Source organism: Antennarius striatus, chromosome 8 (genome assembly GCF_040054535.1).
Source record: "Antennarius striatus isolate MH-2024 chromosome 8, ASM4005453v1, whole genome shotgun sequence".
Lineage (NCBI taxonomy): Eukaryota > Metazoa > Chordata > Actinopteri > Lophiiformes > Antennariidae > Antennarius > Antennarius striatus.
The window spans coordinates 1,736,137-1,757,767 of record NC_090783.1 but is presented as its reverse complement, the minus strand read 5'-3'; the positions used below and the strand labels follow the sequence as shown (position 1 = coordinate 1,757,767).

Here is a 21,631-nt window from a genome sequence, read left to right as displayed (position 1 = left end):
ATCCAATAAACTGACAAACAAACAAACAAACAAACAATCGGATGTGAATAACAACAACAGCATCGTTTCGACTAGCGATGTGAGGGAACGCGTCTCAAACTAAGGTTGGACTCTTTTGTGACAGATGCCAGATAAAGCATCCCGGGAACAAAACCGCCGCCGGGCGCCAGGTTTGCCAGGTTTTTCTTCAGCCACATGTTGATGTTTTTTCCATGACTTCATTATTTAGACAATAGAAGATCATCTTGTGAAGGGAACAATAAAAGCAACACAACAAGCTACCAACTCTCATAATGCAGGACTGGAAGCCGGAGCGACGGCGCACACCTACACGCCGCGGAACGGAGACAACGGTCCGCAGGGGCGCCAGGTTGGAAGACAAAGAAAGGCAAACAGCTGATCAGGTGGGAGGCAAGGTGGGCCGGGGGCGGCGCCGAAGAAACGCCGCCAGTCTGCGAAGGAAAATCTGTATCGCCAGTCTCCAGGAAGTCAAAAAACGTCATTTTAGCACCAAAACAGATCATTAGTCCAGTTTTGTATCGATGAGGGTATCAGAAACCGATCAGAAACCGATCAGACCACAACCCCCAATTTAAACATTCAATGCTTGAAGGATGCTAAAACACATGTAGCCTCAAACGCCTACATGATGCCAAAACACATGTAGCCTCAAACGCCGACGTGATGCTAAAACACATGTAGCCTCAAACGCCGACATGATGCTAAAACACATGTAGCCTTAAACGCCTACATGATGCCAATACATACGTAGCCTCAAACACCTTCATGATGCTAATACATATGTAGCCTCAAACACCTACATTATGCCCATACACATGTAGCCTCAAACGTCTACATGATGCTAAAATACATGTAGCCTCAAACACCTACACGATGCTAATACACATGTAGCCTCAAACGCCTACATGGTGCTAATACACATGTAGCCTCAAACGCCTACATGATGCTAATACATACGTAGCCTCAAACACCTTCATGATGCTAATACATTTGTAGCCTCAAACGCCTACATAATGCTAATACATATGTAGCCTCAAACACCTAACATATAGCTTCAAACGCCTACACGATGCTAATACACATGTAGCCTCAAACGCCTACATGATGCTAATACACAAGTAGCCTCAAACGTCTACATGATGCTAAAACACATGTAACCCCCCATAGGTTTGGGGGGGTTCCGATCGGTTTCTCATACCCTCATTGATTTCTAATCGACAGGCCCCAACGAAAATGAACGCCCACAACTTGAAGCCCCGCCCCCTTTCTCCTCGCCCATTCTCCACCTTATTATCTTGCCGTTACCGTGCCGCCGGGCTGTGAACCCAAACGCTCTCTGATTAAAAACTGTTCAATTATTTTTGACCATTACCTGTCATGAATCACCTACGGTGGCCCAAAGGGGACAAAAGCTGCATTAACGTGTGTCAGCGCCGCTAGTAAATATGAGCAAAGCAAAAAAAACAACTTTTTTTTTTAAAGCGTTGGTGGGGGAGGGTCTTTTCTGCTCCATTTATTATTTAATGGTTGTTGTTTTATGAATTTTGAAAAGGCTTTCGGCCCCTGAGCCGCAGTCCGTGTCCGACAAACGTGACCCTAATTCTGGATCGCTGATTCTTGTAAATGATTTTGTTTTTCTTTCTCTTTCCACTGCTGGGATTTCAAGAAGGTTTTATTATTAAGAGCTGAAATCTTTACTGACAGGTTAATTCCCTCCACCGCGCCGGATATGTTTGTCTTTTGTGAATACGTTTTAGGACTCGCTCTGTTTCATGACAAATAAATTATTCATCCTACCGTTCTTTTTTTATTTATTCTTTTAAACTGCTGTCTGTGATCGCTGGGCCTCAGTGGAATCAAATCAAATCAATTTTATTTGAGTCAAAACACGCCGATGATGAGAGGAGGCCGGGGCGGTGGATGGATCGAACAAACCCAAAGTTATGTGAGGAAAGTAACGATCACTCTGCCTGACGATGATACGACCGAGACCCCGCCCCCCCGCCTGTGGTTAAACGCCTACATGATGCTAAAGCCCATGTAGCCTTAAATGCATACATAATTCTAATACACAAGTAGCCTTAAATGCTTACATGATGCTAATACACAAGTAGCCTTAAACGCCGACATGATTCTAATGCACAAGTAGCCTCAAACGTGTACATGACGCTAATGCACAAGTAGCCTCAAAATGTCTCTATATGTGGTTGCTACAGCGATGGATCTGAAAACGAACGCTACCAGAGTGTTTGAAAAAGACGTCTGACCTCAGAAAGGCGACGGATGGCGCTAACTGAGGAAGAGGAGGAGGAAGAAGAGGAGGAGAAAGAGGAGGCCACGGCCACCGAGGCGAAGCTGTAACTGAGACTACAGACAGGTGTCCTTCCACCAGCACCAGGAGCTAAATGTGAATTTATGCGGTGGAGGCTGGTCGGGTTTCCTGTCCTGCTTCACAAAGTGACCACAATGACCACTGAACACGAGCAGGACCTGAAGGCCTCACGGACTAACGCAAATTGATTTGTTTCTCTGTTTTTTTACAAAGAGAAGAAGAAGAAAAAAGGAGAAGCCTCAGGCGAGGAGGATTCATCATATCATCATCATTATAGACGTCTAGTTCAAACACTCCGATTTAATTCAATCTGCGCCGGAGCTGCTTTTCTGTCATCCATGGACTGATGAATGTCTCGCTGCTTTAACTGTTCCGAGCATTTATCCCTGTTTGAATGGCAGCAGTCTTTTCTCCGTGTGCACGCCCGTGTTGAAGGCTAAACCATAATGGAGCCTCTTTCAGGCGCACAAAGTTGCTCATTGTCTCCTCGTCGATTGTTGAGCGATCCTCTGCCCTCGTCCGTCCGCACGGGGGGTGTGTCGTATGCGACCGAAAGCGCCACCATCTCGCTCAAAGTATTCCAACTTCCCCGCTCTGTCTCAAGCCATCTCTGTAAGGGACTCCGTTTCCCAGGGTGCACCTGTGAGCAGCAGCCTACTTTTCTTCTGAATCTGACGTTTCGAGATCGGCTTTAACTAAAATAAAAGTTAGGCAGACTGTTATCGGAGATTCTAACTGCATGCTAAGCGATAAAGTTTTCCACGTTTTTTAGCTAACAGTTTCCTGTCTGTCTTTGTTTATGTGGTTTGTAATCGAGTCGAGCGATTAATCGCGATTAATCGTCTTAATCGATCAGCGCCACCTATTTAGACTTCCATTTCTGCTCGAGAACACCAAACTGTTCTCTCACCCCCTAGATGTTAAAAACAACATGGCGGCTAACGCTAACACACGTCTGACGACAACGTCCACCCTTCCCAAAAATGTTCTCAAACCGTTTCTTAGAAATACAAAAGCTAAAGAACGCACACGCCCAAAGTGCTCCGAAACGCAAACGCGTCCGAAACGACCTTCCAGACAAAGGACGCCATTATTAAAGACGAAAGGAGGCGGGTCCGAGTAAACATTCCTGCTAAAGCCTCGACACATCTCACCAGCCCTGCGTGTGTGTGTGGGTGTGTGTGTGTGTGTGTGTGTGTGTGTGTGTGTGTGTGTGTGTGTGAGTGTGTGCTCAAAAAACAAACAGCCCACATGGCGTCTGTGTCCAAAGAACTCAAGGAGGTCAGGCGGCTCACAATAAAGGAGCCCACGCACACAATGGAACACTTACATAAATTTTGGGTCGTGTCACCGACGCCGTGTTCAAAGTTTATTTTAAGGAGACGACGGACTTTGGTCTCTGGAAATACAGAGAGAAGAAAGCTGAAGGGGAGATTTAAAAAGTTCCAAACGCCGACAGGTTTAGATTCATCTAACACATCAGCATAACGGCTGTCCTCAGAGGGCCACATGTAACTAATAAATGTAAGTAAATGTAACTCAATTTAATGTAAAATAAAAGTAACTAATCTGTACTGAATTTATTACTTATTCGTGTTACATTACAGTTACACAGTTAAATATGTTTGTTTGTTTGTCTGTTGTAACATAAATGCTTTAAATTTATCAATCAAGGATCAAACTATCAATGACTAAAGAAAAATAACATCAAACACAAGTTCAAAATGTTTTAGTCAGAGTTAAAATGGGCTGAACTACTGCATTGTGGGACATGTAGTTTTTGTTAAAGCACATTTTTGACCTATTTATTTTTAGACACTCTGACTTTTTACACTCTCGAGGGCCACAAAAAATGATGTGGAGGGCCACATTTGGCCCCCGGGCCTTGAGTTTGACACATGTGTTTTAGAAGGTTTTAAAATACAAAAAAACGTTCATCGCAACAACAATAAAAACACAACGAGCTAATCCGGCTAGTCCCGATTAGCGACCCTCACACATGATGATGATGATGATGGGCATCCAAAACAACAATGAAAACTTTCCCAGAGAGGAAAATCAAAGACGTTTATACCGTATCATGCATTAAAAGGAGCAACCCCCCCCCCCCCACACACACACACACACACCCTCCCCCCACCTTTAAGGCCGTCCCACTTTATTTTACATTTGCTGAAATCTCTGACGGCGTTTCTGAGCCGCGGAGATGAGATGATTTCCTCCTGTCGCTGGAAAAGAGGTGGACGATTTCTGGCTAAATAAAGGTTCACACACACACACACACACACGAACACACACACACACACACACACACACACACACACACACACACACACACACACACCATCTGTCAACATTCAGTGCCAGTGGTGTATTTTGCTTTCCCTATAGATTGCCGTCAACCCCCCACACCCCAAAGAGAGGAGCCCTCCTCCCACGGGTCTCCTGGCTGGCATGGCTCAACCCCCCCCCCCCCCCCCCCCGGTTGGCTTCACACACACACACACACACACACACACACACACACACACACACACACACACACACACACTACAGTACAGCAGGAGGTGTGTGTGCATATGTAAAGAAGAGGGAACGTGGAGATTTACAGTGCTGGCTCCGAGCCGGTGGGGCCGGTGGGGGCTGGGGGGGGGCTGATGGACCACTGCCATGCCCCCCCCCCCCCCCCCCAGCAGCTCCTGATAAATGAGCCACGTTTTGTTTCCCTTTTCAAAAAGCTGATGAAAAGAATTTACAGGATGGAGAGGAGAGAGGAACGTGTCCATCTGTCCATTAGGGAATCAGTGTGGGGGGGTCAGGATGGGGGGGGGCAACACGGAACGCCGGGATTGGACACCGGAGCAATCGAGGGATTAGATGAAGAGACGAACGGAGAGGAAACACATCCTCCAAACGTCCCGCCCCTTCCTGCCGTTAATGACCTCTCAATTGGCCCTGGTGACATTTATGCAGGTGAGGTGTGAACAGAGGCTTCAGATTCACACACCCCCAACACACACACACCCCCCAACACACACACACCCCCCAACACACACACACACACACACACACGTACCGCCTCAACCTTTCAGGAATCAAATTAACCGCCGTCTTCCCAGAACATGAACCAAAGGAGTCAACAGTCGGGCTCTAATTGCTCCCAAATAATACTGTTAACCTTTCTCAGGACCTACTTATTACCAGCGATGGCGGAAGGATACGAACACGTACGGATGTGTTCACACACACACACACACACACACACACACACGATTCTCATCCGAAAACTTCTAAGACCGACGATCCAAAGCGACTCCTTCGTTCTGATCGTCAAGAGTCGTGATTCGAGTGTAAAATGTTAGAATTGTAGGTTGTCATAGCGACAAAAGCCTTTAACTTTCTCAAAAACCCGACAGTGCGCCTTATAATCCAGTGTGTTTTATAATCCAGTGTGTTTTATAATCCAGTGCGCTTTATAGTGCAGAAAATACTATAATGATTGTGTTTGTTGCGTTGGCACTGGGATCGGCTCCAGCAACCCCCGTGACCCACGAAATCAGAATAAACGGAACGAAAAATGAATCAACGAAATCAATGTTTCGAGAAATAAATATTACATCTCAATAAAAAAATTTTTTAAAATAGCGCTGTGACGCCTCATTTCACAGGTCTGAGTTTCCTCTGGGCGTCCGGCGCCGTCGGATGCACATTTTTTTTGGCGTGTCGGTCGACAAACTCGTCCGACAGTATTTTTGGCGCCGATTTAGCCTCCAAATAAATAAACACGTCAGATTTCAATCTGAGCTCCGATCAGCGCTGCAGCGGGAAACTGGTCACGCATAGCAAATCAATGAATGTTAACAACCAGAAATGAAGAAGTATGACGAACACACACACACACACACACACACACACACACACACTACAGGATTCATTACAGGGCTCCGTGGGGCCCCGGATCCCGGCGGCGTCATCAGCACCACGCTTTGTGGGATCTCCCAGAGAATTTATCACACTCGACTTTTAAAAAATCCTGCAGGGATTCGAACCGACATCCAATCAGACGCCACCTTATCCAAAACAGGCCTCCAAAAATGTAATGAAAAGACACACACACACACACACACACACACACACACACACACACACACCTCAGCAGCTTTCAGCTCCAGCGATAAATCATTAAAAGAAGAGGCGCTTCATTATTAATACCAGATGTGAAATGATTGGAAACATTTGTTGTTATTTAAAAATAATAATAATAATAATAATAATAATAATAATAATAATAATAATAATAATAAATCCCAACAGAGGTGAAAAGGATTGTGGGAAAACTGGCGGCTTTTTATTTTGTGCTTCTTTATCGACACGGCTGCTGCTGTTTGCTCCTGGCTTTCTGCTGATCACACCAACCGGAGGTCAGAGATTACTTTAACCTTTTAATTCAACACTGCATCTCCTCATTAGGAGGGTTTTCTTTACTAAAAAGCCCCCCCACCCCCCCGCTCCGCCTCTAGGAATCAGGCCATGTGGGCTATTATCAGGCGGTCGGATGGGTAAATGGGTGACAGGTCAACGCGCCAACATCTGGACGCGCAAGTGCGTCCAAAATCAAAGTGGACGACGCATGACGCGCGTTAAAAGCCAGATTAAGGACCCCCCCCCCCTCCCGGACCGACATCCGAGGAAACCCGGGGAAGGTTAGGAGATCAGAGGCGAAGAGTGGATGATAATCTGACCATCACATCGCGGATGGGTCGGTGTAACCGGATTAAACCGGGCTAATGAAATACACCACAAAACGGACGATTGGGGGTGGGGGGTAGGGGGGTGGGGGGGAGTTGTTGATGGATGGGAGAAAGAAAAAAAAAAACCAAAATCAAAAGAAACTAATGAGGAAAAGATGAAAGACAGAGGTGGGGGGGGTCCGGATTGAGGATTTATCTGCGTGAACACGTGACCCCCCCCCCCCCCCCCGTTAAAAACACAATAATGTGCAAAAAAAACAAAAAACTGCATCCCAGAGTTTCATCCGTTTCAACAAGTACCGGGTCCGGTTCGGGGGGGCCGGCACCGACGCGTTCCTCCACCCCCCCCCACCCCCACCCCCGCCGCCCTGCCCTGCTCACACCCACCCACACAAACACACACACACACCTAAAATACAAAATTATTTCCTCGGACACCCCCCCCCCTCTCAATGCAGCAATGCGCGCTCCCAAAAGCCGATTTCTAGGGAAGTGGAGGGAGGGGTGGGGGTGGGGGGGGCGTATATGTTTGGAGACCGGGAGCGCGCATCGCCCTCCCGAACCAAAAAACTCCAAGCGGCGTCGGCAGCGCGCATGCGAGCACGGTTTTAGCCTATAGCGGGGGCTCTGATTGGCTGAGGCGCAGCTCCATCTGCACACGTGACCTGCACTGCTTACAATAAACAAACAGCTCCGGAATAATGTCTTTAAAAAAAAATCCCCCCCCCCTCCAGCACGGACGCGGTGACACCGATCACCAATATGAGTCCCCGGCGAAGCGCGTTAAAAACACCGAGTGTTTCTAGGGGGGGGCATGCGGGAACACGGTGGGGGTGAAGCTGCTAACTTCGAGTTTGAATGTTTTTGGATGTTGTCCGTTTGGTGGTGGGGGGGGGTCGATCCAACAGCCGCGCGTAACGAAAAAAAAATGACAGCTCCATGGAGCCTATGGATTTTCCAGTGGACATTACGCACACAAAAAACACACACACACACACCACCGCAACGCAAACACAGCTCCTGACATCCCGCGGCCACCTCACACACACCCGCACACACACACACACACAATGCCAAGAGAAGCTTACCTACACAGTGAATGAGTTTGTGCCTCCAAGAGTCAAGTTCCTGCCGAAAGCCGCGCCTCTCTATCGTGCATTGCTGCCTTTTGCACAGACTCGCCATTTTCTATCGGCCCCTCCCGTGGGCGCGCACATACTGCTGGGTGCTTCCCTGCGCGCACGTCACCGGTGGTTTTTTATTCTAAGGCTGGGTGGAGTGAGATATGAGGAAGAAGGGGCTGCAGCATCCCCCTTTCTATAAAGCTCATTTGTCCCACCCACCAAAAATCACCTCCTCCTTCCTCCCCCCCTCCCCTCCTCCTTCCATCCCTCCAAGCATCTCCAGCGGGAGGATGTGCTGTCATTGGTCGATTAATGGGATGTTTGTCTGTTTTAATGTTGTGAAGGGTACAGCACATGGCGCCTGTGCTCCAAATTTGCCGTGGCGCACAGCTCCAGTATGTGTGTCAAAGGGCGCAGGCGTGCCGGGGATTTAAATGCGCGTAAAAGACACCGCATTCTTTAAATTAAAGCGCATATGGTAGAGCGCCCATCTCGGTGCGGTGGTAAATAAACAAAGGCTGGAAATATATATATGTATATATAAGCAGCGAATAAAAAGTGTCTCCAAAAAGAATAACGTGACAGCGAAGCGCCACGTTACCAGGAAACCGATCCGGTGACCAATATTCTTATGCGACCAATTAAAGGATTACCGCAAGTTCTCCTTTAATGGATTACGATGTCTTTTCTTACTTAATGGTCGTAATCGAATTAATAAACGCTCGTGTATCTGCCTGTCAGAGCCAGGATTCAATACGCGTCTTTCAGGAATTCACTCGGATTTTATTTTGCATGAACCCATGAGGCAAAAAAAAATGTACTTTTTATTTATGTGATACTTCTTTATTATATTTGCATCTATAAAGCACCATAGAAAAGCAGAGAATCATAAAAGTGGGGGGGGGGGGAATGATCAGTCAAGGTTTATTTTAGCATCAAATCTCCAAATTAAAGCTTTCGCTTTGGGATTTCTTATATTTCTAATCTCTCCTGGATGAATTGAGGACTTATTGTTCCCCCTTTCTGTCAGTTTTCAAGAACCTCCGTTCTATTATTCCTAATCTCAGCGCCATAAATCATCCCGAAAGGCCCGCTTGAGGTGTGGTTGGAGCCGCTTTTTACGCACAAATGATGATTAATCCGTTTGTGCAGCGAAATGTTGGATTAGAGTGAAATATCTGTTAATCCTAATTTACCCCCCCCTCAAAGAAAACACTGGGGAATGTGTGTGTGCTTTATGTGAGTCACCTTGGTGTCCTTTTAATTTTTTTTATTCGGGCTGATTTAGAGCTTTATTGGCTTTAAATCCATCCCGGCGCGTCGGTCGGAGCGTCTCCACCTCAGTGCGGCCGTTTTAGCGCAAAACGATAAATCAAGTTCCATAAAACTGTTGAAAACGCGGGTCTAATCACCAAATTGAAGCATGAGATGACACGGAATCGTTAACGGGAGCGTCGCTGCCGCTTTATAATCCTACAGAGACGGTGGGCAGCGCGTAAAGAAGGCAAGGGCGAATGTTTTAACGGAGGAGCACTCCGGCTAATTAAGTCGTTGAACCCGCTGCCCTCGACAAAGATGTCTCCCTGCGGGTGGGCTGGGCGGGCAGGAAGCGGGGAGCCAATAGGAGTGCGGCTTGAATCGATGTGGCGGAGTGGGAACCAATCGGAACGCGTCGACTTGAAGCGACGCCGAGGCTTCCCGGAAGTGAGCAGCTAAGGGGAAATAGTCGCCGAGAGGAGCAGAAATCCTCCTCCGCCGCGGTGTTTTCCGTGATGTAGAGAAGCAGGACGGGTCCGCGGTGTGTGCAGACAGGTAAACGTTCCCTTTCTCTCTCCGCTCGGTGTGTGTGGGTGTGTGTGCGGAGCGGAACGCGGCCCCTCCGGCGCGATGAGACGGGTTTGGGCGCCGTTACTGTGGCAACATTTGATGGCGGGATCCGCTCCTCCTCCTGTGGGGGGGGGGGGGGTGATGGCATCTGAGCGAAAATCCATCCTGATGACCCCCCCCCCAAAGGATGATGGGAACTGATGATGTAACCTACATTTATCAAATAATTTAAATAAATAACTCAGTTCAGCAGATGTCTCAGGTGTTTGTTTGTTTGTTTGTTTGTTTGTTAATAATAACAAAGGAACTAGTTTAGTCACGTGACTCACATGAGCCACACACACATCCTCTTGGAGTGTGACATCATTCATGATTATTCGTCCTGCGTGAAAAGTCGACGCCCCTCTGTTGATGTCACATCTTGATGATGATGTCACATCCTGATGATGATGTCACATCCTGATGATGATGTCACATCCTGATGATGCTCTGTGTCGTTGCCCCCACAGGATCCATGACCCTGACTCGAGGTTCCTTCAGTTACTCCAACGGAGAGGAGTACCACGGCGAGTGGAAGGAAGGTAAGACACACCCCCTCCCTCACCCGTCCGCCCTCACCCGTCCGTCCTCACCTGTCCGCCCTCACCCGTCCGTCCTCACCTCCTTCCTGACTATTCCTCCGTCCAGTCGTCTTCAGGTGTTTCTTTTCTTCTTCTGGAATTTGTCGCGTCCCACACCTGATTGTCCGTCGTCATGGCGACGAGAGAACGTCTGGATATTGGAGGGGAACGAGACATCAGAACTAAATGAACCTGCACTCATCCAGATTCTATCTCCAAGGTGTGGAAGCAGACGGTGACCCAGACCAACTGGTGCCAGGATGTCACCCCCCCCCCCCCCATCCCAAACCAGTTTGACTAAAACAGTCGGACGACCTTTAGGGTACGGTTAAACAAAGAACAAAGGTTTGGCATCAAACAGGCGTGAAGCTGCGGGGAGAAAACTGCTAAACTGGTTCTGCTGTGATGCTCCGTCGGGTTTCGGTGCACAAACGTTTCTGGTCACGATCGTTGTGTTCGACCTACGGGAGAAAATACGAACCGGCGCCGGAAAAAACAACCTGAACGTCGTTTACCGAGTGTTTTTCTTCCGAACATTTGATCCAATGTGGACAAAAACGTCCGCGAGTGCAGTAAAACAAGAGAAACTGCTAAACAAAAACGATTGGAGACGCGGCAGTGTGCCTCCGGGGCAGTAGGTGGCGCTGTAAGAAGGAGACGATCACATCGTTGATGCAGCAGAGCGCCAGAAAGCTAACCTGAACCGGACGAAGAAAAAGCGGTGATGGATTGTTATTGTCAGTGTTCGAGTGTTCGTCCAAAAAGAACATTAGTCCGGCGGCAAAGGGGATCAAAATGAGATGATGACCTTGACCTTGAGAAAAGGAGGTCAAGGTCAACTTTTGTACATTTTTTTGCGTATATCTCAGGAACCGGATGAGATAGAAAGAGGAAACAAAAGGCGTTATATTCAGGGAGGCAAGGGGATGATAAATAAGCCCCACCCTGACCTTGAAAAACTAGGTCAAGGTCAAATTTTCACTTTTATTCCTTTTTAGGTACACATCTCTGAAAGCTGATGAGATAGAATCACAAAACTTAACATTTTCAGGAAGCCAGACGCACAAAAATGTGATGATGTCGCAGGATGTTGGAGTTTGTTTTGTTTCCGTGGCGACAAGGAATGGTGGCATTTTCAAAAGTTTGTGCTTTTTCAATGCAGTTGAAAGACACAAAACGTGAAACGACGTCGGTTCTGACCCGTTTCAAGATCGCTCAGGAAGAAATAAACCAAACTGTGAGCAGAGGTCACATGACCGACCACGACATCAAAGTCGCCCTTTTCACGACTGTTCCGCCTTCCAAAACGATGAAACTTAAAACGCTCCCGGGAACGTGTCCCCAAATATTTCCCAGGCTGCCCAATCCGGTTGCAGGAGCTGTTGCCATGGACACAGCCTGACGCTTGGCGTGTCTCTGCGCACGCATGCAAACTCTGTGTTTGCACACAAACACGCAGGTGTGTGTGTGTGTGTGTGCGTGTGTGTGTGTGTGTGTGTCGGACGGAGGTTCCGCGGCGCGGCGTTGAATTATTCACGTCGCGCCGGGCGGCTATCGAGTTACAGGAAGTCAGACGGCGACGTCACGCAACGCCGGAAGCCGATTTCGCCGCCGGACCAGCTTCCGTATTGATTGACATCAAAGCCGGACAAAGTTGTGCTAAACCGTAATTAGCAGGAGAGCGCGACCCCCCCCGAAGGAGGCGTCACAAAGGAGCTGAGCGACGGATTAGCCCGGAGGGATCAGATCCAACGAGACGAGGAAACGACTGTCCCTTCCAGCAGCAGCGGATAATCCCAACCCCCCCCACCCCCCCAATCCCAACCCCAACCTCAACCCCGCCCTCAGAAAAACTAAAGCATCCCTAAAGTACTTCAACGGCTTGATTTCATTTCATTCAATAAACCCATTCTTCTTCTTCTTCTCTCTGGACGCCGTAACGCTGGCGTGAAATCTCTTCCTGTCGGGATCCAAATCCCCGCCGGCCTTCGTCTTCTTCCTCTTCTTCTTCTTCATCATCAGACGGATTCGTTTGTACATCTGCACGCGTGCGGTGACGCTCGGAAACGGGAGCGCAGGGGGCGCCAGATTTAGTTTTCTGCCAAATCTCTTTTCCAAATCTCCCGTGAAAAACCCTGCTGAGATTAGAGCAGCCCTGTAAGCGTTCCTGACAGATGGAGCGCCTAATTTACTTTAGCATTAGCTTCGGCTTCAAGCTGGCCTAGCTAACCTTCTCCCTGGTGTTTAAATCCCAAACGCCTCGTTTGGGTCTCCACACCGGTGTCGTGCCACTCGGCGAGTACAGTATTTTCCGCACTATAAGGCGCACCTAAACGCCTCAACAAGAAAATATTGCCTCAAGTTACGAAAGAAATTTCGAGTTACGAAAGGTAAAAATACAGTATGGGCTGATACTCGCAGCTCCCACAGGTTCCTGAACGCAACATTCTCATAGCTGCTCTGCCATTGGCTATTACCTAGCATCCTGGCATCCCATTGGCTCAGAGGGACCTCTGTGTGGAGCTAGATCGGTGTCTATACAGCGTCCTCGTCATTCGGCCCTCGACCCATGAGGTGTTCTGATAGTTTTACGTAAATATATTAACTTTTAGAGTATTCACTATGGACCCCAAGAAAGTGACGGAGAAAAGAGGAAAAGAAAAGACGAAGAAAAGAGTTTTTTTGTCCGTACAAACAAATCAAGAGATGATAGAAAAGCCTGAAAAAGGGATGCGTTTGGTTGATCTCTCCAAAGAATATGGCCGTAATGCATCTACTATCACCACGTTATTAAAACAAAAGGAAGTTTAAGGAGTTTAAGGCGTCGCGTGGGTGGTTGGAGAAGTTCAGAAGGAGGACTGGAATTCACTCTGTTGTTCATGGGGGGGCAAGAGGGTATGAACCAAAGAGGGCAAAAAACAATGAGGACAGCAGTTAAAAGGTAAATGACCATCATTATTATTCTTTATTCTATTCTTTGTTTTTTACGTTATACACAACTCTCATTTATTGTGTAATAATCTAATCGTAACATGTATTTGTTACATGTTTTGATACATTTTTATGCTTTTTAAAACATTTATGTCTGATTTTTGGGGGGCTTGGAACAGATTAGGGCATTTGCATGGAAAACGCGTCTCTACTTATGAAATTTCTTCCAGAACCAATTAATTTCATAAGTAAAGGTACCGCTGTATATAAAAACAGTTTGCAATATGTCATTGAAGGTGCGCCTTATAGTCCAGAACATACTGTACATCCCATTCCTCGCTCACAGCCGCCACCAGAACCACCTCACCTCACGCCAGGCCATTCTCCTAAAGCCCGCTGCGCCCGCTAATAGAAGCTAGCGACGCTAAACGCTCCCTTCCTTCTCCCCCCCCACTTCCCGCTGCCGAAATTAGTCGCAGGACCCGGAGGGGGGAAGCGTTTGTCTCACCTCCGTGGGAAGCGTTTTGAGAGGCGAAAGACGGAACCGAGGCGCCGCCGTTTTGTCTGTTAGCGCCTATAATGAGTCCCAGAACCTGAAAATTAAAGTGTCAGTTTTGTGCTCGGGAGCAAATGTTCCAGAAGTGTTCCGAAAACTTTAATGTCTCGCCCCCCCACCCCACCACCCAGCTGATGTGGAGCTGCATGCTAATGAGGAGGTGACAGCAGCGTCGAGGAAGAGGAAGCCAGATGTTGCGGAAGACGACAAGATGTTAACATTTAGATTTTATTCTAGTGTTAAAAACAGTTCAGCTAGAGCTAACGGTTGCGCGGCGGTTGGCGCTCACAGCTAGAAGGTTGCTGGTTCGAGTCCCTTCTGTCCAGGTTCTCTGGCCTCCGAAAACATGAACGTCAGGTGGATTGATTGGTTGTAGATTCCCCGTAGGCGTTAGTGGTTGCTCGTCTTTCGTGTGGCTCTGCGGTGCACTGGTGTCCCATAAATCAGCTCTGATGGGCGTCAGCAACCCCCGTGACCCACAAAAGTAGAAAAGGTTGGTGGAAGCGTCTTCTGAACATCTTCTGTCTCCTCGCCGCTGGACATCTCGTTAAAACGCGCCCGTTTCCTTCCCCGTGGATCCGCCTGAAACGCCTCAAACATCTGAAACGCCTCAAACGTCTGATGTGAGGTTAAAAAAAACATCAGCTTCTCCTCCGGTGACTCGTTAAAAATATCAGCCGTGGCGCCGTAAGTCGGTCCGTTGCTTAGCACCCGCATCACCTGGCATCCACCCTCAACCATCAGCTCAGGTGTGTGTGTGTGTGTGTGTGTGTGTGCAGGTCTACATCATGGCCTGGGTCAGCTGACCTTCAGCGACGGGACGTGTTACACCGGACAGTTTGAGAATGGCCTCTTCAACGGCTGCGGCGTTCTGGTGTTCCCCGACGGCTCCAGGTGCGCATCACTTCCTGTGTCTATGACCTTATATGGAAGCGGGATTCAAACCTTTACCTGCTGTGGATGTTTACGTTTAAAAGTTAATCCCGTTAAATTCGGACTTTAACTTCTAAAAGTTTCTCATTTTGAACTGATTTTTAAGAATCTTTATGACTTAATAAAGTTTTCAAATAATATTCTATTTAATATAATTCTGTTAAATTGAAACCAGCCTTCATTTGTTTTTTCTCTTTTGTTAGCTGCAGTTAAAAACCCAAATATATTAAATTTATAGCATATTAAACACAATAAAGCAGCAAATTCTCCCATTTTTGAATCTTTTAGGTTTATTCTGCTGCTTTTATAAAAACCCTTAATATTTAAGGACATTTTTCAGATGTTAAGAAAACTATTTTGCTATTAAAATGCTGAAAATTCCAAACACAGAAGGTCAATGTTTGTGCTCACGTCACCACAGAATTTAAATTAAATTCCTGTCACTCTGAAGCGTTCTGGAGGGTTTTGTTTTCTTTTAAACGGGTTTTATCTGAATGTTTCTCAGGTATGAAGGTGAATTTGTTCAAGGCAAGTTTCAAGGGGTCGGCGTCTTCACTCGCTTCGACGGGATGAGGTTCGAAGGAGAGTTTAAAGGCGGATGCGTGGACGGCTACGGTAAGAAATCACGACTCTTATTTTGAAAAAAACTAACAATGGATTCTCTTTAATCAAAGAAATTAAACGTCTGCTCACAGAAAACGTCAAGTTATTAACTCTAATTTCGACAGCGATCACAACATCTGCTAATATTTGGAGGGAAAGTTCGTCGCAGTTGATTTCTCTCCCTCTTGTTTTTAATCTCAAACATTTTTTAAATACTTTTTTGATTATATTTCACCGTGAAACGTGTTAATTGTATGTCGGTGCTCCGATTCTCTGGAGGCAATCAACACTTTTTTTTATTTGACAACTGCTGCAGCTGAGGTGGAACAACGTGTCACAGTAACGGGGCTCATTTTTTACTTTTTTTTTTTTTTTTTTTGCTTTTAAAAATAGATGTTATAAAGGATTCCGTCGGCTGTAAATCCAGACGGAGGAATTGCTAAAGGAAGGAGGCGTCGCGCTTCCCAAATGTTTCTGCGGTTAAACATTCACTCCGGATCAGATAAGAGTCAAAGTCGAAACGGGGACTCGAGGGGATGAAGATTAACGAGACCCGCGCCGAGTCCGAGTCCCAGCTTCAAGAAAAAAAAAGAGCACATGTTTGGGGGAAAAAAAAAAATAGTTTTTTGGTTCTAACTGATCGGATCGTCTCCGGAACGTAGCGAAAATGCAAGAAAATGTTTTGTTTAGGGTAAAAATAGTTGTCGATTATGGTCGTTGTCATGGTTACAAAATCGTAGTTTGATGGTAAGAAGTTCCGTTGTGGCGTCTCGTGCTTCTAGCTAACCTTACAGAAGACTTGCGCCACCCTGATCCATAGGTAAGGCTAGCAGTTAGCTTAGCTTAGCTTAGCATAACCACTCAAATGGTTTCTCTGCTCTGTTTCCCACGAGCCCCTAATAAAGTTTTTACTCAGCTTAAAGCAGAGCTGCTGTTGTTCTGATATCGCCGGGCGTCTGTCTGCTCCAGGACTGCTGGCGTTCCCGGATGGCGGCAGCGGCGGCGGCGGCGGCCATGAAGGCGTGTTTGAGAACAACCAGCTGATGAGGAGGGAGAAGAGCCAGGGCGCCGTGATGAGAGCCAAGGCGGCCGCCGCCAAGGCCCAGACGCTGGCCATGTGAGCCGGACGTCATTTGAGAAGGACGTCATGTGACGCGCGTCCCGGCAGGAAGTCGCTGATTCTGGATCAGTCGAGTCGAACGCAGATCAATCTGACAAAACTAAACTCTGGATTCAGAATCTGAGATCGACCGTCCAAATGTTCGGTCAAATTGTGGTTCTGACCCACGTAGAAGTGAAATTAACATTGAAAAGTTCTAAAAACAAACTTTATACTTAAGTAAAATGTATTAAAACTCATTTAAGGCAGTTTTCTCGACGGGTGGGACAAGGTTGAAAGAGTTCACCTTGAATTAAATCTGTTTTTATTACTTTATTATTTATTAATTAGAATTAGAACCAAGTAAACCCTTTCATGCTTATTTATAACGAGATTTAAATTGTTTTGGTTTTTTTTGCAGAAACGTCAGGAAAACGTGCCAAAAGGAGTCGTAATAGAATAAAAACAAATCTGGCCTGTTAAATTAAAACTAATTAAATTTAAACTAATTATTACAGCCCTACTCAAAAATAACCTCCAAATGTCACCAAATCTCCTCAATTATTATTAGTATTTTTTGCCTAGTTTTACTCATAGGTAGGAGCTGATCCAGAATCGGGGGGGGGGCTGATTCCAGGGTCTGATAATGAGTGCAATTTCATCAATAGAGGTGCAATAGAGGTGCAATTTGTGCCTGGAAACAAAAATTCCCTTTTTTCTTTTTTTTTTCCCGTTCGGAGACGAGTCGAAGCGAATCTCGTCTGATGGAATATTCGACGAATATATTCGTGTCACATGACTCGGAGTCTTTTTCTTTTTCTTTTTTTTTAAGTGTTCGTGTGAAACCGATCAGGAATCCATTCAGTGCTTTAAACGTGACGTCAGGATTCCTTTCTTTGCTGATGACATCACTGTGTTGGCGTTTCGTCGCCGTCGTGAACCCGACGAACCCAACGATTCCATTGGCTTTCCGTGCCTGCGGGGAGGGATACTCGTCGCGTGGGCAGGGGGAATAAATGGGGGAAATGGAATTAATTGTGGGTTATGTGATTATCTCGGCATGCGATTAATTTGGGGAAGTGGTTTGGGGGGTGGGGTCTTCCCCAGCTGACCAATTTGACGGCGGCGCGGAAGCAGCCGGACTGACGGAAGGCATCTCGCACCTTTTAATTGGCTCTGGGATTTGAGCTGATAGACAAAGACGACTGTTGCCTTCAGCTGAGGTGGTTTCAGACCGTCAAGGGGGGGGTTATAGTGGTGGTGGAGGGGTTACCTGAACACTGTTAGCACCGTGCTAACACCCCGTGACTTTGTTGTTGGTGATTGTTTCTTTCTTTTCTGCACGGTCTCACGAGTCCCTTTAAAAACGCACCTTAAAATCTCAACTTGAAAACTCGCTGTTTGATGTTAGCAGAGAGGCGTTAGCCGCGGGGGGAATGCTAGCCACGCCGCGATCCCGCGTTTCACTGTGACGAGTCTCCCCGACGAGAAACAGGATCTCCGTCCGACCTCAGAGCAGAAACTCTCAAACTTTTTAAAGTTTAAGAAGAGGAAGTTTAGAGGAAGACTGGATTAGCTAAAAGCTGTGCTAGCGGTTTTTCTCCTGTTAGCTGAAGCTAAGATTAGCTGGACATCTGGATCCCGGTTGGATCGCAAAGAAAAGTAAAGATTTCGATTTGAAGTGATGTGCGTGGATATCCTGCTTTAGAGGAGACACCCTTAACGACGACGTCTTGGTGTTTTTCGTTTAGACGTTACGACTTTTCTTTACGCCGGGGGGGCTTCGTTAGCAAAAGAATCCTGTTTTAACCGTTTAAATCTAGGATTTCTTGGAATCTAGGATTTATGGGATGGGATAGACCCAAAATCCAACGGATACCAACGTTTTCCTCCGTTAGAATCTTTTCGCTAACAAAATCCCGCGATGAGGCCCCTGGGAGTCCGTTGTTGTCTTGGATTCTTTTGAGTTGAATGTGAACTTTATTGTTCGTTGTGATTGTGTCGTAGTAAAACGTGAGAAAACCGCGGTTCTTAGTCGGCGCGTGAGGAACGGAGCTAGGATCGCGATCCGTCGCCGTGACCCAGAGGGAGTTTAACAAGTGCCTGAAAACCTTCTCAGACTGTGCTTTGAATACTTTAAATACTGCCGGACTGTTTCTTACCTGTTCTTAGGTCTGTTTCTCTTGCCTCTGTTTGATAAAGTAGATTTTATTCAAATAACTTGGAAAATTTTTTGATTGATTTATTCAGGAAATATTTTGATTTTTAATCTAAAAGAAGGATGAAAAGAACCGGTTCAGGTCCCGCGTTATCTAGCCTCAGTTAACTACACTGCCCACTACTGGCCTGGCATGTGCACTGCAGGTTTGTGTGGAACGTTGAGATCATGTTAGCAACTGAGGGATCAAAACTGGGAAGAGGTGGCATTCCCAGGTAGGAAGATGATGCTGCATTGCATCATGGGAATTACAGAACACTAGCATGTAGCCTAGCTCATACTGGAGACATCAACATATTTACTCGTCTTTTTGCGCCACTTTGCTCACTTGTAAGTCCTCCTGCTGGGCAGACGTGAAGTCGCGGATTCTGATTGGACGACAGGAGCGGCTCTGGAAATTTAAACAAAGCAAGCCCTGCAAAGACGACTTCCTGTAGAGCATGCTAACTAAACGCTAGCTAGCGCGGGACCCGTTGAACGAACCCTCTGTGCGTTTCTCACGTCTGAACGCGGAAAACCTGCTCCCGACGAAGCCATAATAAAAAAATTTTAAAAAACGCCGTCGTTTCCGATGACGACGCCTTCGATGTTGGAAGAAAAAAAAATTAAAATTAAAAAAAAAAAAGTGTTTTGCTTTAAAAGAAAAAAAATCTGCTGAAGAAGAAGAATAAAGAATAAAGAAAATGCATGAAATCCAACCGCCTGGTGACCTTTTTTTGTTTTCCAAAGGTGTGAAGGAGGCCGCTGGGACGCGTGAAACAACCCATGAACAATAAAGACACACACACACACACACACACACACACACGGGGAGGGATTTTGAACTCTGATCACACACCTCGGCAGGTCTAGTGATTATTTGTGGAGCTCTGCTGCCAGAAACCCCCTCCCCCCCCATCCTCCATCCTCCCTCCCTTCCCCTCCCCCCACCCACCCTCGCCGCCGCTGTCACTAAAATAGCTTTAAGGTGTGTTTAGGTTGGACTTTAACCCCTCCGCCTGTTCCGTCTCCTTGGCAACTGCCCAGAGTTCTCTTAATTTGTATCATCTCAATCTCAAGTGCTGCAGCAGTTTTGCCTATTTGCCCCTAATCATGGAGCCTGTTGCCATGGCGAAGTATTTAAATATGCTCTGCAGATCATATGCACCTAACGCACCGGAGTGGCAGCTGTGTGCGTTCTTTTGTTCTGGCACTAAAAACGAATTCCTCCATATCCTCCGACTCGCGTTTCTTTAAATTAATTTCCCAAACAAGCTTTTTTTCCCCCTCCTCCTCTTATTCTCCCCATCCAACCCCCCCCCCCCTTTACACCCCCCCAGGAGGAGATCTCTTATTTTCCATCTCCAACCTTTCTTAAAAGAGGAGCCTTTGTGTGTTATCTTATCAGCGGAGCTTCACGGCTCCCAAAAGCTTTGGTCGTATTTAAAGAGGAAGTGCAACTCGGCATACAGATAAGAGCCCCCACCCACCCACCCACCCACCCCCATTGCAAAACACACCAGAAATAAAAAGTGTCACGGCAACGGAATAAAAAGAGCCGGGGAACAGAAAACACAACCTGCCTGTGTTTTTAATTGCTCTGGGTTCCCCCCGCCCTCCGCGGCACGTTTGGGAGTTTGTGTTTGAGTGTAAACATGCATGCATGAGCGCGTTGGGTTGGGTTGGGGGGGGGGGTAGATGGGGGGGTGGGGGTGGCGTAGGAAAGGTGTGTTCATCTGCGAAATAAAAATTTCAGCAGCTCGCGGTCTTCATCGTGACTCGAGGAAGAGGAAGAAGGAGGATACATCAGACAGATGCTGGAGTCTTCTTATGATCATTAAAGATCATACATCAGCTGCTAAGAGCACAAAGAAGCAGATGATTGGTGGAGCCCAGCAGCAGGAAGCCGATTGGTTGGGATGTGAACTTCAGCTTCCTGGTTTGGGGTTAAAATGATGCGTCTGGTTGGTTCTAAAATAAGATAAACGTGAGAATAAAGTAATAAATGTAACTCAATGTAATGTTAAATAAATGATGTTAGGTTTTTGGGGTTTTTTTTAAACCTCCGCACTAATTTTACGGCGAGATTTTAAAACATTCCAGCAGGCCACGCCCCCTCCCTTGCAGGCTCGGCGATGAGCGGATTGAAGGAGGGCGAGAGACGGATGGAATCGCATGTGCAAACGTTAGAGAGGGAGGCAGGACGGGGGAGGGGTGGGAGACACGATGGACATATTCAGCATTTTGAGTCCCATCAAGGACGAATCTGCGGTTTGGACGCGTCATCGGCGGCGTCGCCTTCAAGGCGCAGCAAGAGGAGGAAGAGTTGGAATCTTCATCAAGTCCCAAAAAAAGTTCCCTCTCCGGCCGTCATTGAGCGACCTTTAACCTCTGCAGGCGGTGAAAGTTTATCTTCCTCCCTCTGGAGCACCGTTACCCACAATCCTCCAGCCGAGCCAGCCGGCGCTTCTTCTTAAGGAGGGCGGCGTTTCTTCGCCGTCAGGTGAAATGAAAGCACCGCCGGTGATTCTTCATCCTGAAATGGGTCACGGAGCGTCTCAATTAAGCGTAAATTTAGATCGCCCCGTTTTTTTTTTTTACTGGCCGTTAATCAGTTTGTCGCTGCTTCCTCCGGCG

General features: G+C 47.0%; 2 protein-coding genes across 2 annotated transcripts in view; one reads left to right on the top strand and one right to left on the bottom strand.

Annotated features, from left to right (window-relative positions):
* lcor (ligand dependent nuclear receptor corepressor) overlaps positions 1 to 8,305 on the bottom strand; it is a 46,099-nt gene extending 37,794 nt beyond the window's left edge. The window contains exon 1 of the mRNA XM_068321819.1: positions 8,197 to 8,305. The gene's annotated coding sequence lies outside the window, so the exon portion shown is untranslated. The remainder of the gene's footprint in view (positions 1 to 8,196) is intronic.
* Positions 8,306 to 9,223: 918 nt separating this feature from the next.
* Positions 9,224 to 19,939, top strand: LOC137600296 (MORN repeat-containing protein 4-like). The gene is made up of 5 exons (XM_068321855.1): positions 9,224 to 10,040; positions 10,565 to 10,636; positions 14,942 to 15,056; positions 15,601 to 15,710; positions 16,668 to 19,939. Exons 2-5 carry the CDS (start codon positions 10,570 to 10,572, stop codon positions 16,817 to 16,819), a joined length of 444 nt encoding a protein of 147 aa, XP_068177956.1. The 5' UTR covers positions 9,224 to 10,040; positions 10,565 to 10,569; the 3' UTR covers positions 16,820 to 19,939.
* Positions 19,940 to 21,631: the final 1,692 nt, after the last annotated feature.

Bases quoted from the DNA above. Each gene is read 5' to 3' on its own strand.
- LOC137600296 (XM_068321855.1), top strand. From the start codon at position 10,570: ATGACCCTGACTCGAGGTTCCTTCAGTTACTCCAACGGAGAGGAGTAC. The intron at 15,057-15,600 runs GTGCGCATCACT...AATGTTTCTCAG, and splicing joins GTGTTCCCCGACGGCTCCAG to GTATGAAGGTGAATTTGTTC. The intron at 15,711-16,667 runs GTAAGAAATCAC...TGTCTGCTCCAG, and splicing joins CGGATGCGTGGACGGCTACG to GACTGCTGGCGTTCCCGGAT.